Source organism: Phoenix dactylifera, chromosome 14, assembly GCF_051530095.1.
Source record: "Phoenix dactylifera cultivar Ajwa chromosome 14, Ajwa_hap1_PhDact_Kaust_v1.1, whole genome shotgun sequence".
NCBI lineage: Eukaryota > Viridiplantae > Streptophyta > Magnoliopsida > Arecales > Arecaceae > Phoenix > Phoenix dactylifera.
Genome location: NC_143203.1, coordinates 2,116,590 through 2,134,568, shown reverse-complemented (window position 1 = coordinate 2,134,568; position 17,979 = coordinate 2,116,590). Strand labels below are relative to the sequence as shown.

The following is a 17,979-nucleotide window of genomic DNA, read 5'->3' as shown; positions in this document are numbered from 1 at the left end:
AATCTGACTACCTGTCTTATAGTTAATTTCAATTAAAAAATATTCTCCGGTAGACTAGAGAATCCATCAACATCCTCAAAATAATGTTTTTCTTCTAGCATTCAAAAATCGGTTTTTAATCCGAGTGAACATTTTAATTTTTTAAGTAACTCCAATCGCCTCCCTGTGGATCGACCTCTTACGACCACTATTCTTCGGGTAGAACAGGTAAGAGAAAATTAAATTTAACTTTTGTTCGTCGGTTCTAACAACGATCTGTCTAGCATATTTTTAGTTAGACAGGAAAGGACGAACAGAATTTTGGCGCCGTTGCCGGGGAGGCAAATCGAGAAGCAAGAACGATCACGAAGATCAAATTGGATTTTGGATGCCCGGAGTGAACGCACTCCGGTAGTAAGTTTTTATTTTTATTATTTTGATTATTTTCAGTTAAATATTTCGTAGTTATTAAATTCTGAAATTTGAAATTCGAAAAAAAAATTTCAAAAAAAAAAAATAATAATAAAATATAAAAAATATTTCAAAATTCAAAAATTCAAAAATTATAATTCAAAATTTGAATTCTGAAATTCGAAATTTGAAATTTAAATTTAAATTTTTAAAAAAATATATATAAAAAAAAATTAAAATTTTTTTTTTAAAAAAAATCTATATTATTTTTGCTAGTAATTGATAAGGCGCAATCCCCCGAGGTGATCATACCTCTATTGGGACTCCTCACGGAGTAATCTCCAGAGCTTATTCAACGGGCATTCGGAGATTGACTGACGCATAAGAATTGTGTTTAGTTTACATTCAAGTTATTGTTATATAAAAAAAATAATAAAAAAAAATAAAAAATTATATAAAAAATAATAAAAAAAAAATTTATTGATTGCTCATTTAATCAATACAACCTAATGACATCGCATAAACTTTTAAAAAAAAAAAACATTGATTATTTGCTGCATTTAGTATTAAGCATTTGCATAAAGTAATTAAGGGCAAAACCCATTAAAAAGATAAGGTCGGGAAGTCATTACCTGTCCTTAGCCCAAAAATCACCACCTTGCATACTTATCCTAAGCCAAATTAAATTAAAATCAAATTAGACGTTGGCCTTAGGGTTTCGAGCTCAATTAGGCTCTTGGAAAGAAACGGCTGAAAGCCACTCCAGTGAGGATTTAGTAATTGGTGATGTCTAGGAAAGTTTTACAACAGTGAGAACTGTTACGGGTATTGTGGTATCGGTGTATCCCTTCTGGCACCACCACACACCCCGGGACTTTCCTGGTCACTGGTTACTGGATCACTTAACTGGTAAGCTCAAGCTTAATCTGAAAGGGAGATTAGGAGCTGTCTAATCTAGAGAGAATTTCAGGAATTTTTTTAACCTGATAAGTCTCTGTGCAACTAGATTTAAGAAGCTACTAAACCTCACTTAGCTCTAAGACTAATAGGGTCAAATTGTTGTGTGGTGTTGATTGTGGTCATCTTGGTCTAGCCCTTCTTCTTATCTTTTAGGATTTCATTTAAAAAAATTAAGTCTAATTAACTTGTGGAAAATGTATGCATGGTAGAAGGTCATTAAGGGATAAGTTAACCCCATTTGATCCTGAGATTGACAGAACTTTTCATCATAACCTGCGAACTGTAAACCAACCGTCGATCTCTACAATGGGTGAACATATTAGAACCCTGAATGAATTATTCGCTCCTGCATCCGCTAGTCCACCTACATGTATAGTATTGCCAATAAATAATGCAACCCAATTTGAAATTCGGGCTGCAACAATAAACATGTTACCCAAGTTTCATGGGTTCGAGAGTGAACAACCCTACATTCATCTGAACAAATTTTTGACAATCTGTCAAACGTTTAGAAACCAAAACTTAGATGAAGAGGGTATTAAATTAAGGTTGTTTCCCATGACTTTAGAGGATCGTGCTGCTGCATGGCTGTATTCCCTTGCTTCAAATTCCATCACATCATGGGAACAACTATCTAAGAAGTTCATGGCTAAGTTCTATCCTATGGTAAAGACTGAAAAAATTAAGGATGCCATAAGAACTTTTAGAGGCAAATCTGAGGAGGAATTTTCCCAACTTTGGGAAAGATTCCATGACTTGTTGGTCAAATGCCCACACCATGGGCTTGATAAGGCTGATCTGGTCCACTTCTTTTATAAAGGACTACCTCCAGCACATAGAAACATGATTGAGTCCATGCACAAGGGTAGGTTCATGAACCAAACCCCGGATCAAGCCTATGAATTTCTTGTTGACTTAGCTGAAAATGCCCAAAATTGGAGTAGCTATGGTGAGGAAGTAAATAGAGATGAGTTCGGGTCTAGAAAACCAGGTAATTATGAAATAAAAGCAGACCCAGAACTCAAAAATGTCATGTCCAATTTGGTGACTGGAATGAACAACTTAAGTAAAAAGTTTGATGCTTTCACTGTTTCCACTAGTTCGAGTTCATACAAAGAGTCAAATCCCGTCATGAAAGTGGATCACGAGTCATATAGTTTGTGTGTTTTGTGTAACAGTCCTGAGCATCTAGTGGAGTGCTGCCCTAATCTGCCCACCATAAAGGCCGAGCAAGCAAATGCTCTAAATTCATATAGTGCCTTTAAGAAGCCCACTCCCAACTCGTTCAGCCCAGTTTATCACCCTGATAATAGGTTCCACCCAAATTTCTCATACAAGCAAAATGAACCTATTCAGCATCAAGGTGGTCCACCAGGTTTTCAGAACAACTTCCCCAGGATAGGTCCACCACAAATGAACCAACCTTTGGTTCCATCTGTACCGCCTTATAATGCCCCTATCCCACAGCAACCTTCACAATTAGAAACCATGATGGCTAATATGATGAAACAACAACAAGATTTTATCAAGCAACAACAACAGACCAATACAGCCCAAGCCCAGACTAACCAATTCCATGCGCAAGCAATTGCAAAACTTGAGGTTAGTCTGAGCCAAATAGCTAACTCTCTAGGGGATAGGAAGAAAGGTGAACTACCTAGTCAACCAGTGCCTAACCCTAGTAGACAACAAAATCAAGGTCAGATAGGTCAGTATCAAATCAATTCTAATGGAAATCCGACCTATGAAGTCCAGGCAATTACCACTTTAAGGTCTGGCAAGCAAGTGGACAATAAAGTCCAACTTCCTGAACATGAAAAAGAAAATAAAACTGAATCCGATAAGAACCCTATTCAGAAGAGGGGTCAAGAACAGGACAAACCGGAAAAGAGGGAAGAACCCATAGAAACATACAAACCCAAGGTTCCCTTTCCCAGTAGACTTCAGGACTCCAAGAAACAATCTAACTATGATGAAATCATGGAAGTCTTTAAAACTGTTCAAATAAATATACCTTTTCTCGATGCCATAAGACAAATTTCCTCCTATACAAAATTCTTGAAAGACCTCACCACGGTCAAAAGAAAAACCAGTATTCCTAGGCAAGCTGTTATGGCTGCACAAGCCTCATCTCTCATTCAACAACAGATTGCCCCGAAATTCAAAGACCCTGGTTGCTCAACTATTGAAATAAAAATAGGAGAGACGATCATCCAGAGAGCTCTATTAGATTTAGGAGCTAGTGTAAACCTACTTCCCTACTATGTGTACCAAAAATTAGGTTTGGGGGAATTAAAGCATACAAATATTACCCTTTCCTTAGCAGATAGGACAGTGAAGTACCCCAAGGGGATTGTAGAGGATGTAATAGTGAAAGTAAATGAGTTTTACTATCCTGTGGACTTCGTTATCCTTGAGACTGAACCTGCAATACATCCAGACAGTCACACACCTATAATTTTAGGTAGACCTTTCTTAGCCACAGCAAATGCTGTGATCAACTGTCGAAATGGGATGCTGAAGTTATCTTTTGGCAACATGAAAGTCGAGCTTAATGTCTTCAACATAAGTAAACAACCACCAGACGACAAAGAAATCAATGAAGTTGACATGATTGAAAGTCTGGTTCAGGAGACTTTCTTACAAACTTATAATAAGGACCCTTTAGAAGCTTACCTTGCCCATTCCGAGGAAAGGGTCAAGCATGCGCCTCTTAGTTCTGTTCCCCTTATGAGCATAGATCGTCATCAGCCGACTGTTCTTCATCGGACTCTTCCAAAACCATTCTTAGATAATGGTTGAAAAAAAAGGAGATTTACATTTTGTCTGGCTGAAGACATAAAACTTAGCGCTCTTGGGAGGCAACCCAACATGTAAATATTATTAAAAAAAATTATATAAAAAATAAATAAATAAATAAATAAAAATTTATTAACATGCAGGTTTGGGGGTTTTTGGCCCTAATTGTCACTTTACCCATCCATATCAGGTAACTTCTCCTCTGTCCTCTTACTGCTTTAAATTTTCTTTAACATTGAGGACAATGTTAGATTTAGGTTTGGAGGTATTTTTAAGCATTTGAAATTTCATAAAAATTAAAAAAAAAGAGTTTTTATAAAAATTAAAAAAAAAGAGTTTTTAGGTAAAATTTTTGAAAAAAAAAAAAAAATTTACAACACACAAGGTATATAAAATCTAAGAGCCCAATGACTAGTTGGAAGTAGTGCAAAGTGAGTTCTTTTTATTAAGTTCCTTTTAGTGAGTTGTAAGCTAATTAGTGCTTTGAATTTCACAACACATCTGGCCTGCACTTTCTAAGGTATAGGTTCGACATTGTGTTGAGAATATGGTAGCAATCTCGAATCCTGATGAACCATCTTTTTCTGATCCAAAAAAAAAAAAAAAAGAAAAAAAGAAAAAAAGAAAAAAAAAAGGATTTAGTCAGGTACATCGAAAAGGGCTACCTATTGTCAAAGGTCAGCGGGCTTGTGATGAGGAACCCGAGCATAGGTCCGTAGGGGAGTCTTGATGCCCGACACCTCATGCCAACTGGTGTGAGAATTGTCGACTAATTGCTCGCTACATGGAGGAATCATCACAGGAGTAAAAGTGCACAATATATACATTATCATTTCTCTTTCAAAAAAAAAAAAAAAAAGAGAGAAGAAAAAAAAATGAAAAACAAAAAAATGTATATTGACCTTAAAAAAGACAATAGTGTGAAAGCCGTCGTTGTAAAAATTCGAGTAAACTGGAATATTACATATAAAGCCCATGAGGTATTAAAGTAAACATCCACAGCTCTCGAAATCCTGCAGAAAAGATGATTTTGAATCAGCAAATAGGTCTTGTTCGACCAATTCTTGGAAACTACTAATATTAGCGATATTTTGGAGATCCAAAACCTTAGCTTGTGCATGGTCCAAACTTCACTGAGCACTCAAGTATAAATAAGTTTTACAACTCCCTAACGGAAAACTTAATGACTTCAACTTAAATTGCATACTAACCTAGAATTTGGGCTACTTAGTAATTAAAACCTTGTGTGCTTTTGAAATTCTTATCAGTTATGTACTTGAAATTAGACTTTCATTTCATAAAATAAATTTCATTTTGGGATAACTTCACTGCAAACCCTCACGAGACAACACTCGTCCACTAGGGTAACCTAGGGGTTTAAAGGCTTATTGCACGTGCTAAGTGCAATCGTAATGCTCTACGAAAATGAGTATTTATCTTACTATTTTTTTAATAATAAATTACACTTTTGCACTCTCATTTTATCATTTTCACACTAAAATTGCTAGAGACTAGCAATAAGCTAGTTGCGGGGTGTGATGAGAGCACAAAAGTGCGACCTACATGTCACCTAAATTAGTATTATTGCTAACTGATAATGATAAATTCACTGGATTAATATTATATTTGGGTTTGGCACAGATTTTCATAAATTAGAGATAAAATGCACATTGAGTACAAATTTGACTAAAGAAGAATCCCTTCCCAGATCCGACCCGGTTGAAGATCGGATCGGGTCCGAGTCGGGTTCGGATCCGAATCAGGTCCATTTCTTTTGTGTTTTTAGGAAATAATTTTGGGGCAAATCTAATATGGCCATATCATAACTATGAGGTGCTGGGTGACCCATGACTTAAAAGATTTGCAATTGACCTCCAGTGAGAACAGATGACCCGTGACGAATCCGTCTACAACCCAAATTTCATATCACATTATTTATTTTATCTGATTGGACGGAACTTGGTGTCTCCCAGCTCCCATCTCAGGAGGGCAAAACACATCCTAGCTCTTCCCGGATCGTAGCCGCATCAAATCATCCATGTCCTCCTCCTTCCCAGCAACCAAAGAAGGGAGTTCACACCCTTCCAAATCCTCCACGCCCACCGCGTGCCAGCCACCGTGCCAGCAGCGCCCAAATCCCAGCGTCCGAATCCATCTCCCGAAATCCAAGCTTCCCGTGATGCAGGCCGTGATCCAAGCAGCATCCCCATCTCCCCCTCTTCCGGCCACAGCAGCGGATTTTCAGCAAGCCCCGAGCAATGCGTCCATGATCGGCTCCTCCCAGCGCCCGGATTCGCAGTGCCCCAGCTGTTCACCGTCCGTGATCCCACGCGTGTCTGCCCTCTTCCCGTTCCAGCGTTCTCCCAACACCCATCAAGCCGTGATCTCCTTCCTTACGCGATCAAAATCCCAGCGGCCAGCCCCTCTTCCGTGATCCCAGCAACGCCCGTCTTCAATCTCCTCCACGGATCACGCCAAGATCGCTCCTCCTCCGCCTCAGCCCGCGCCTCCTTCCTTCCACACCGCGTCCAGCCGTGCAACCATTCCGGATTCGAGACCCCATCCTTCCGCATCCAAGGAATCCCACTGCCAGCAGCCGGTAATCCAGCTCATCCCTGCATCCGCGCCGGATCTTCACCCATGATCAGCTCCCATCGATCACGATCCTCTCCACGTGCTTGCTGATGGGGTCTATATAAGAGGAGAAGAAGGAGGAGGAGGAGGGAGAGCTCGGGGTGGTGGTGGCTGGCTGGTCGAAGGAAGAAGAAGGAGTTTGGCTCCTTCGGTTTGTCCAGAAAAACAGGGGAAGAGGCGGACGTGGGAGAAAGAGAAAAAAACATTGCTCTGTTTTCAACTTCATTGAAAACAGAGCATTGAAATTTTGTTTTAGTTTTTCGATTTGAGTTTTTTTTATTTAAGAGAGCAATGTATTTTTTTTTCTGTTTTAGTTGTACTTTAATTGAAAGTTTTTATTGAGAAGTACATTTTGAGTTTGAAAGCATATTGTTCTTATTTTTAGTTTTATTTTAGGTTTTGTTTTGAGTTTTAATTTTTGAGAGTTTATTTGGGTAGAAAGTTATATTTATTCTGCAATTTTAATTTCTGTTCTGCAATCCATTAAATCCTCTTTCATGCAATCTATATTCCAGTCTACAATTTTCCTAACACTGTTTTCATCCATTTTAATTTATGTTAAAAGCTTTTCTTTAATTAGTTAAATACATAAATACTCTTTGAATCTGACTACCTGTCTTATAGTTAATTTCAATTAAAAAATATTCTCCGGTAGACTAGAGAATCCATCAACATCCTCAAAATAATGTTTTTCTTCTAGCATTCAAAAATCGGTTTTTAATCCGAGTGAACGTTTTAATTTTTTAAGTAACTCCAATCGCCTCCCTGTGGATCGACCTCTTACGACCACTATTCTTTGGGTAGAACAGGTAAGAGAAAATTAAATTTAACTTTTGTTCGTCGGTTCTAACAACGATCTGTCTAGCATATTTTTAGTTAGACAGGAAAGGACGAACAGTTCATCCCTAGGATGTAAGATGTTTCTCCCAAATCCTTCATGGCAAATTAAGATGATAGCCAAACCTTTATTCCTTGTAATGCAGGAATGTCGTTTCCGATTAAAAGAATGTCATCCACATACAAAATAAGGAATATAATAATAGAACCATTTGCCCATTTATAAATGCAAGGTTCCTCTTCATTCTTAATGAAGCCATATGTTTTGATTACCTTATCAAAACGTATATTCCAACTCCGTGAAGCTTGCTTTAATCCATAAATTGATTTTTGAAGCTTGCACACCTTAGACTCATCTGCAGATATAAAACCTTCAGGTTGCATCATATACACCTCCTCTTCTAAATCCCCATTTAGAAAAGCGGTTTTAACATCCATCTGCCAGATCTCATAATCTAAGTGTGCTGCTATTGCAAGTATAATTCGAATGGATTTGAGCATTGCCACAGGAGAAAACGTTTCATCATAGTCAATACCATAACGCTGACGATATCCTTTTACAACCAGATGGGCTTTATAGGTCTCCACCTTTCCGTCTGCGCCCTGTTTCCTTTTGAATATCCACTTACATCCTATGGGTTTAATCCCTTCGAGTGGGTCAACTAATGTCCATACATCATTGACCTTCATGGATTCCATTTTGGATTGCAAGGCTCCAAGCCATTTATCAGAGTCATACCTCTGCATTGCATCCATATATGTGATCGGATCCTCATCGTTTTCATCAAGTTCGATAGGATCCCCGTTTCGGACCAAGAAACCATAGTATCTGTCCGGCTGACGTGGTACTCTACCCGATCGCCTTAATGGTGCATCTAATATGGGTTCTGGATTTGATCTAATCAAATCTGACTCAACTGGTTCAGTAGATGGTGTCGGATCTTCTACATATTGAACTTCTCTAAGCTCAATATTAGAGCTATTTAATTTTTCACCAAGAAATTTCTTTTCTAAGAAAATTGCTCTATTGCTTACGAACAAATTTTGTTCTTCAGCAAAGTAGAAGTAATATCCTTTAGTTTCTTTAGGGTAACCAACAAAGAAACATTTGTCAGACTTGGGTTCAAGTTTGTCTGTCTTCAAACGTTTGACGTACGCCGGACACCCCCAAACCCTAAGGTGAGAGAGCATCGGCTTACGTCCAGTCCACATCTCATGTGGTGTTTTATTCACAGATTTACTTGGAACCTTATTAAGTATATAACAGGCTGACTCAAGTGCATATCCCCAAAAGAATATGGGCAGATCAGCAAATCCCATCATGGATCGAACCATATCTAATAGAGTACGATTTTTTCTTTCTGACACACCATTATATTGCGGTGTACCAGGAGGAGTCCATTGGGAGAGAATCCCATTTTCTCCTAGATATATCAAAAACTCACTGGTGAGGTATTCACCTTCTCGATCTGATCGAAGAGTTTTAATACTCTTTCCAGTTTGTTTTTCTACTTCAATACGATATAATTTGAACATTTCAAATGATTCAGATTTATGTCTCATTAAATAGACATAACCATACCTAGAAAAGTCGTCTGTAAACGTAATGAAATATGAATACCCATCTCTAGCATTTGTACTCATTGGCCCACATACATCAGAATGTACAAGGATCAATAAATCATTGGCTCGTTCACCTTTTTCGGTAAAAGGTGATTTGGTCATTTTACCAAGAAGGCATGATTCACAGGTTGTCAATGATTCACAATCATTAACATCGAGGATTCCCTTTTTACTTAACCTGTTCATCCTGTTCTTATTAATATGATCTAGCTTATGATGCCAAAGGTAGACATCCGTGACATTATCTATTTTAGGGCGCTTATTGGATTTATACATTACATGAACAGGCTGTGACAAAATGTAAATGCCATTACTCAGAATTCCATTCATTACAACAACACCATTCCACATGACATTGCAATAATCCTTTTTTATTGATATTTCATAACCATTTTTGGCCAAAAGACCTACAGAAATGATATTCAATAGAAAACTTGGACAATAGTGACAATCACTAAGGACATTTACATGAGAGCTGAATTCAAGTTTAAGAATTCCTAAAGCTAGAACTGGAACTGGTCTTCCATTTCCAATATTCAGGAACCTTTCTCCTTCTTCAAACCTCTTACTGACTTATAGCCCCTGCAACGAATTGCAAATATTAAAAGGACTACTGGTATCCAATACCCAGGTCGAATTATCACAAATAGAAAAATTGCAAGGTGTTATCATATAAGTATCTTGATTGGCAATTGATTGCCCACTTTTCTTAGGCCGATTTGGATCAAGGGATGCAATGTAAAGAGGACAGTTCCTCTTCCAATATCCTTGCTTCTTGCAGAAGAAGCACTCCGTTTTGCTCTGATCAGCCTTTTTATTCCTTTTCTGACTAGGCTGAGCATGGTGCACCTGTTTCTTTTGGACTTTATTTTTTTTTTTCCTTTTCTTAAAGGGGCGACCCTTGGTTGAACCTCCCACTAAGTTCACCGTCTTCTTAAAAAGTTGGTGATCATTCTCAAACGTCTGTAGTAACCCCAACAATTGGTGATAATTCACTACAGGTTTCGTCATACAAAAATGAGTAAGAAAAGAGCGGTATGATCCAGGCAATGAGTTTAGTATGGCATCCTTCCCCAATTGATCATGAAGGAAAAAGCCAAGAGAGCTTAGACGCTCGATCAACTCAATCATATACAGTACATGATCAGTTACCGAGGTCCCATCTTTTATTAGGGCGCTGAAGATGGCACAACTAGTTTTGTGCCTCTCAACGTCGTCAGGAATGCCGAATGATTTATTCAACACTTGAATGATATCTTCCGGCTGCGTATTCTCAAAACGCCTACTAAACTCATCACTTATTGCTGCCAACATGATGCATCGAATAGTGATCCGGTCACAAGCCACTTCTGATAAGTGTCTCTGGCCGATCTTGATGCATTAGCAGCGAGCTGCTCAGGTACTTGATCCGTTATCACATAAAGGATCCTCTCATGCTCAAGCACTATTTTCAGTTTTCTATGCCAATTATTGAAATTTGGACCAGTCAACTTGTCATTATCCAACAATGAGTGAAGTGACAAATTAGTGGCCATTTCTGCATAAAAAGAAAATTTGGCTATTAGTATATGAATTGACTAAACTCAATAGACTTGGACTTTAGTCTAAAGGTACTCCCACTATTTTATACAAATTGGTAGCCTCTACCTCTAATTCGAAAAATTACTCCTAATTCTTTAGTGGGCTCTAGAACCCAATAGATCGCATATAGGCCCGAGTGTGGCTTGGCCAACCCATATGCACCTATTGGTAGGTTCTTAACCAATTGCTTCACCAAGCAACTTCTAGTGATGATTTTGCCCTAGATTTTTCGGTAGGTGTGTGGCGCCTCCACCGAATACCCTAGTCAGGTCCAACCATTAAATGATAGGGTTAAGCTCACCTGACCGCCTATTGAAGGTATACTTAACTCATCATATATTGAATGACAATTCCAATGCTTGATAAGTACCAGGCGTGTCGCGCCTCCAATAATTATCAAAATATTGGACCCATTATCACCCAACTTAATAGGAGGCGTTGACCTAGTTATCCCCATAACCATTTCATTGTAAAGACCTAATAATTTTAGAGGATTTCATAATTGGGATAGATAAGAGGGTCCGGTTAGTCTAATTTCTCCCACTAACTTCACCAAATCAGATTAGACTCAAACCGGTTAAGGAGGCACCTAAATCAGTCAAACTGATTTTTCTTATAGGCATGAGCTAACTCGAATCATTAAGTGATCCAATCAAAATGTGATTGACCATGTCGGCTAGGTAAGTGAGATCGGTGGAAGGGATATGCCATTAACTCGACAAAGACGAATCAGTACGAGTAGCTTCCAATTAAAAACCACCGGTCGAGTCTGCCAAACTTACCTTAGACACCGACTGGTTAATCAATTTCGATTTGATTACTTAAATAACTCGGGCTACACCTCTGAGCCTAAATCAAGTTCCATCTTGGTCTAATCAAAGACATGGACTTGATCCATCTACAACTATTGTAAATTGACCTAGAATTTTCTTGACCTAATCTAGTTACTACTTAATTAGATTTGATCAATTAATTCTATTAGTCCATGTATGATTCTAACCTTAGGTCTAACCTAATCCTAGAAACTTGATTCAAGCTAACCCATATGCCCAAAGAATTATGCAATGTCAATTAATTGAGTTACAATTCTATTTCATAACACTTAATTCTTAATTAAGTTTAGACTTATGAAAGTTTTGATCATTGCATATTTCTTTTTAATTACATATTAATTTCAATCTTTCAGTTCTTAAAACACATTTTCAGATCTGAGTTTTTGTAATTAATTACATGTAATCAGATTTAATTCATGTTTAAGTCATTATGTTTTATGTTCATGCTTCACATATACATAACAACATGAATTAATACAAACAACATACATCTTATGTATTTGTTTTTTTTTTATTTTTATTTTCAGATCTGATTTGTTCATTAAAATCAGAGATCATATGAATCATAAACTTTATTTAGATCTAATCTAAACAATATTATGATTTTAGATTTATTCATGTTACTAATCCTAACACAAATATGCATCATATGCATCCAAAATTTTAGATCTATTTAATCATGCATAATCAGCAATTAAATCAATCATAAAAAGTACTTTAGATCTAATCTAAACATGTTAATGATTTCAGATTTAATTGCAAGAATTAAAACATAAAAGTTTAAGCATGAACCTGGCTCTGATACTACTGAGAGTGCATCCTAGGTTCTTCGGTGTTTAGCATGCTGAATTTTTTTTTTTTTGAAAACCATAGCTGAACCTGATCGGGTTACCTACGTACCCCTTCACAAGGGAGATCAAGCCATACGTAGTTCTTTTTAAGTTTCAAAAATTCAGCAGAAAAATGAATCATACAATTTAATTTATGCATGCTTACAAGATCAAATCTAGAAATCAACATATTAAGAACACATAGGATTATGCCGAAATCGTTTAAACAATTATGTTAAAACTTTTATGCATGATTAACTATCAGATCTGAAACTTAAGAACTCTAATCTAATTAATCTCCGAATATCCATCGAATGGATTCTGGAGATATCTCCGTGAGGTGCCCCAAAAGCGGATAAAACCTCGAAAAATCGAACCTAGATCTTGACACCATAATAAATGATTAATACTAGATTAATACCTTTTATGATGGATGAAAGTTATGGATCTAATTCTTGACTTCGCAGCCACGCACACGAGTGGCCTCTACGAGAAGTACACGCGAAGCCTTGAAGGATCTTCTTCCGCAATAGTGCTAGCAGCTGCAGAACACTTGAAAGCTGAAATCTGCTTGCTGGGATTCAATCAACTCTTGATCAATCATCTTGAAGCAGATGGAGATAAGGTTTGTAAGGAAAGTAGAGGACTCAGATATGATCTTGAATCTTCTAGATATTCACCCTGAAAACCCTATCTAAAATGGAGAAGAAGAGGAGGAGGAGGCGTGTGAGGAAGAAGGCTGCAATGGATGATGTTGCCGGCGCCCATGCTTGACCCCTTTTAATGGCCTCCGAATTTTCATTCAAAATTCGAAAATTATCTTCAAAAAACCTCCTTTAGTTGGCGCATACAATGGAATAGGAACAACCCAAATCAGATCTCAACCAAATCTGATTTAAATTCAAATTTTAAACACATGCACAAGAAGGGAGGAATTTGAAATCCATGCGGCAGAATGTTTCTTCCTCTTGTCACATATATTTCATTTGAACTTCGAATTTAAATGATTCAGAGGTTCACACGCCAGCTTGGGAAGTTATTTGATGTATGAAATCATTTAATATATTGCTTAATGTTTGAATTCAAATTCAAACAATAAACAATGTCGTTATGTGTCAAGCAATGGGTCCATGCGCCATGCAATAACTTTGGTTTATTTAAAATTCATGAAATCCAATTCCATGTCACCACTAATTGCCACATCATCTGAGCCTAATCCTCTTGGGTTGCACCTAATCAAATTTGGTCAAACCGGATTAAAACAAAGCAATTTGGTTGAACCCAATCTAATCAGGTCAGATCCTGATTGAGCTCAAATTGAATCCAATTCAATTTTTGGCTCATCCAAACTCAATCAAATTAAATTAATTACTTTGTGTTGGACCTAATCCAATTAGGTCAATCTCCAATTAAGCACAAATTAATTTAAAATTAATTTGATCAGCTTAAGTCCTTTTGGTTCTGACCTAATCCAATCAGGTCAAAACTCTGATTGAGCCCAAAGTTGAATCCAATTTAATTTGGCTCATCCTTAGCTCAATTACTCAATCAAATTGAGTTTATTAGTAATTTAATTACTAATTAATCCTCCAATAATTACTTTAATTATTTTATAAGATAATTTGCCAATCAAATTGACCAAATTATCCCTGAATGATTCTTAATCATTTATCAACTTTCTTGATCAATCAGGAAACTTCTATGCGTGTGACCTCATAGGTTCGAACCTAAGCCGGTAGTATAGGAACGACTTCCTACACTAATCGATGTAACCATCTAGCAATGGTACCCGATGTCCGGATAGGCCGAATATATGCGAAGCAAATATTCTGCAACCCTGGACTATGGTTACTGTATAATTCATCCCTTTGACTCCTAATGCCAGGATGACATAGAGCTCACTGTCAACCCTATAATTAGTACATCTATTATGTGATTAACTTTAGATATCCCATGACTCCTCACTGAGATTACCCTGGCCAAGGTTTTGCTAAATTAATCACAAGACATTATCTCCTGTTTTCAGGAGGGGTCAATTCCATCTTGACTCACAACTGACTACGCAAGTACTTGACTGCACCCAGTGACCTTCTGTCACTGAATTAGAAATTCAAGTAGTCCGGTACCAAAGTATAGTGAGTTGCTTGCTAGTCACATGTTACGGTCTCTGATCAGAGGGCCAAACTTATACCCATATCCACTCGGAACATCTCTCGATAGTAGAATATTCTAGAATTAGTCACGTTCAGTAAAATGTACTTCTACACTTCACCTGTATGACATACCAGTGTCTTCACACTCCTTGGTTAAGAGGACAACCAACGTATATGTCACACAACGACCTAATCTCGATAATGCTGTCGTCCTTGTAACAATATATCATTTGGTCGCGAACTGATTTAAGGACTCAAAAATAAATCCTCCTTTATCATTAATAAATCCTAAGGACTTCATCATATAAGAGTTCATTTGAAGATGTAAAATGATGAATAATGCCAATAAATACTTTATTGATTTGTCAATTCATTTACAAAATTCAATCATCAACATGCTGACGATTGACATTTAGGATACAATTTCCAATAATTAATGCATGTCACAGTTGGGCAAGAAGCTAGGGAACAAGAGGAAGAAGTCCCCCACTGTCTACTATAGATTTTGGAGGTGTATCAGGACCATGCCGGATTGGCAGGTGAGTGGGAGTTATGTACTTTGCATCATGAGCCTTCTTAATTCATTTTCATGAATGTCGCCAAGTGTGAATTGATTTCACTTGAGCATATTGATTGATATTGTAGTAGATTCCTCTATAATCTTGTTTCTCCATGCTTGATTATTTTGTACATGCAATTGAGGGAACATTGAGAGGAATTACAAGGGAGAAAAGAGTAGTCAAATTGGTTCCGAGTTGTGAAATGACTTCTTTTGTAACTTGATTTCATTTTCTCTATTTCAAAGACTTGTAGAGTCTTTTCAGTGGTATATTGAGTTGCATTGCACTTCCTTGACTCCTCGCTCCCAACCCTGATGTTAGTTTATGATTGGGTCGTGGTCGAGTGAGTGGTAGTCTTGATTATACTCCTTTATAGTTGAGTATTGGGAGGATGCATTATATCATTTATGCATGGCTTGGCAGTATTTACGGGACACTTATAGTCGATGGGGTTAGACATCGGCCTATGTGCACATAGTTGTCCCCTGGGTGGACGCAGCCCAGTCCCTTTCTAGGGGGGATATGCCCTAAGCGTAGGATCGGCCAGTCCTACGACATATATTTGCTTTCCGCGGGGCATAGTAAGTTTCCGCGAGGTGCAGTAGGCTTTTCGCGGATGTAGAATTTCCGCGAGGTGCAGTAGGCTTTCTGCGGATGTAGAATTCCAGTGAGGTGCCATTTAGTATTCAGATGTGAGATGAGTCTCACAGTTTTCTATGAATTTCTGTTCTGGATACTGGCCAGCATTTGTATTATTATGTGGTGTCATATTTCTGCATATGCATGTGACAGTAGGGAGTTGTTGTGGTTCGCCTGGGGCGTAAAACCCACCTCCCAATAGTTGTCATGTTGATGATTCAGCCTATTGACATCTGATTTATATATTTCAGTATTATGACCTGTTGAGCATATTCATGTTATCATACAGGCTTATTTGATTATTCTATATATGCTCCAGATGAGTTGACTATGACTACAGTGATATTGTGATAATTTACTCCATATTTCATATGTTGAGTTCATGTACATCTTGTTATTGATCACTATTCATATGCTCTTGAGATTTCACCTCGAGCCATGATTTATGTTCTGTCTCATGTGCATAGTACTCTCCACCACTCACTGAGTATTTATATACTCACTTCCAGTTTGATGTTTTTATTGCAGGCCAGGTGATGTATAAAGAAGAGCAGGATTAGAGGTTGCCTGCTAGCTATGTCGCTCCATAGTATAATGTAGAATTGAGGTTTATATTTTGGTGTATTATAAACCCCTCAGTTGTATACAGTGTGCAGTTATAGACAGAGATCCTGTTGTGGATATGGGTTTGACCATGGATGGAATGGAAACCAGATTTTTATACAGATCAGTTATATGCCTGTGATGATGTATTGATATATATTGTCTAGATTTATTATGTAACAGGTAGAGTTGTTGTATGTATTGATATATCCTGACAGGTAAATATAAAAATAGAAAAAGTGATCATTTTGTGTATATATCATGCCAAAATTTTCAGAAATTTATTGATGATTATGATAAGTAAGTAGGGTTCTACGTGGTGGCTAGTAGTCTTATGCCTACCCGCACCCTAGGACCGTCGCAGCTGCCCGCAGAATGGGGGTCGTGACACAGTGTTTCTTTCTTTCTTTCTCCTCTGGCTTCTGGCTTCGGTGGGAGAGTAAGGGGTGGCAAAATATGACCCGATCCGTGTTCGACCCACCATAAACAGATTTGGGTTTGACCTAAACAGGTTCGGATCGTAAATAGGTTAACCCATTTAACTTGTTTATTAATTGGGCTAGATACATATTTTAGATATATGACCCGTTTAATTCGTTTAACCTATCTAATATATGGGTCGAGTTGGGCCCTTTCCTTATTGGCGATTAAGATTAGGATTTCTCCAACCTCATTCCTCCTCGAAGATCTAGAGCTTGAGCCTTTGAGGGCAAGGGAGGAGAGGCCGCGGGAGAGGCAGGAGAGGGCAAGGTCGAGGGCGTGGTCGATGAGGAGAGGGAGGGGGAGGGGAAGGGGCTGGAGCTCGTTAAGGAGGTTCATGAAGAGAGGGTAGGAGAGGCCGTAGAGGGAGCGCCATCGAGCATCGCGGGCGACGGGGTCCATGGACCAAATGCGGTCCGATTTCAGAAGAGAGAAGAAGGCGGTGGCGGAGGAGGACGAGGGAGATCGGCGGGGGCGAGGAGGAGGAGGAGGAGAAGAAGAGGAGGAGCTTGCGTCGTCCTCATCCTCGTCGGAGTAGGAGGAGGAACGGCCGCGGCAGCATTTGTGGCACCGGCGGAGGGAGGAGGAGGCGTAGAAGAGGACAGAGAAGATGGCGAAGAAGAGGAGAGGGGCGACTGAGGAGGAGGAGGAGGCGGCAGCGGCGACAGCGGAAGAGGACGAGGGAGGAGGGGAGCAGTCGGAGAGGAGGGAGGGTTGAATAAAATAAAAAAGAGAGGGATTGAGGAGGGAGGATTTGAGCGCCTCTTGTTCGATTTCTTGCCCTCCCCTGCCTCTGTCCTCTCGATATCACCTTCTAGCCCCTCGGATCTCCCACCAAGTACGTGATTTCCAAAAATCTCCCCCAATTTCTCTCACCTCAAGACAACATCTTCCTCCTTCAAAGTGCCGCCATGCCGGCCGCCGGGGTTACAACTTACAAGGAGCACCGCCGACCGCGGGCCTCTTCCTCCCCTCCACCTACCGGCTGCAGCCAAGAAAAGCTTCTTCCGTCGCATCCTACTGGCTGCCGCTTTTCCTCGCCGCCAGCATCGGAGGC

The 17,979-nt window shown here is 38.7% G+C and overlaps 1 protein-coding gene across 1 annotated transcript in view; it reads right to left on the bottom strand.

Moving 5' to 3' along the window:
* The window catches only part of LOC149751290 (mitochondrial carrier protein CoAc2-like), a 29,121-nt gene extending 11,797 nt beyond the window's left edge, over positions 1 to 17,324 (bottom strand). The window contains exon 1 of the mRNA XM_089927283.1: positions 17,112 to 17,324. Within this exon, the coding sequence (XP_089783409.1) occupies positions 17,112 to 17,324 (213 nt within the window). The remainder of the gene's footprint in view (positions 1 to 17,111) is intronic.
* Between the last annotated feature and the right edge of the window lie 655 nt (positions 17,325 to 17,979).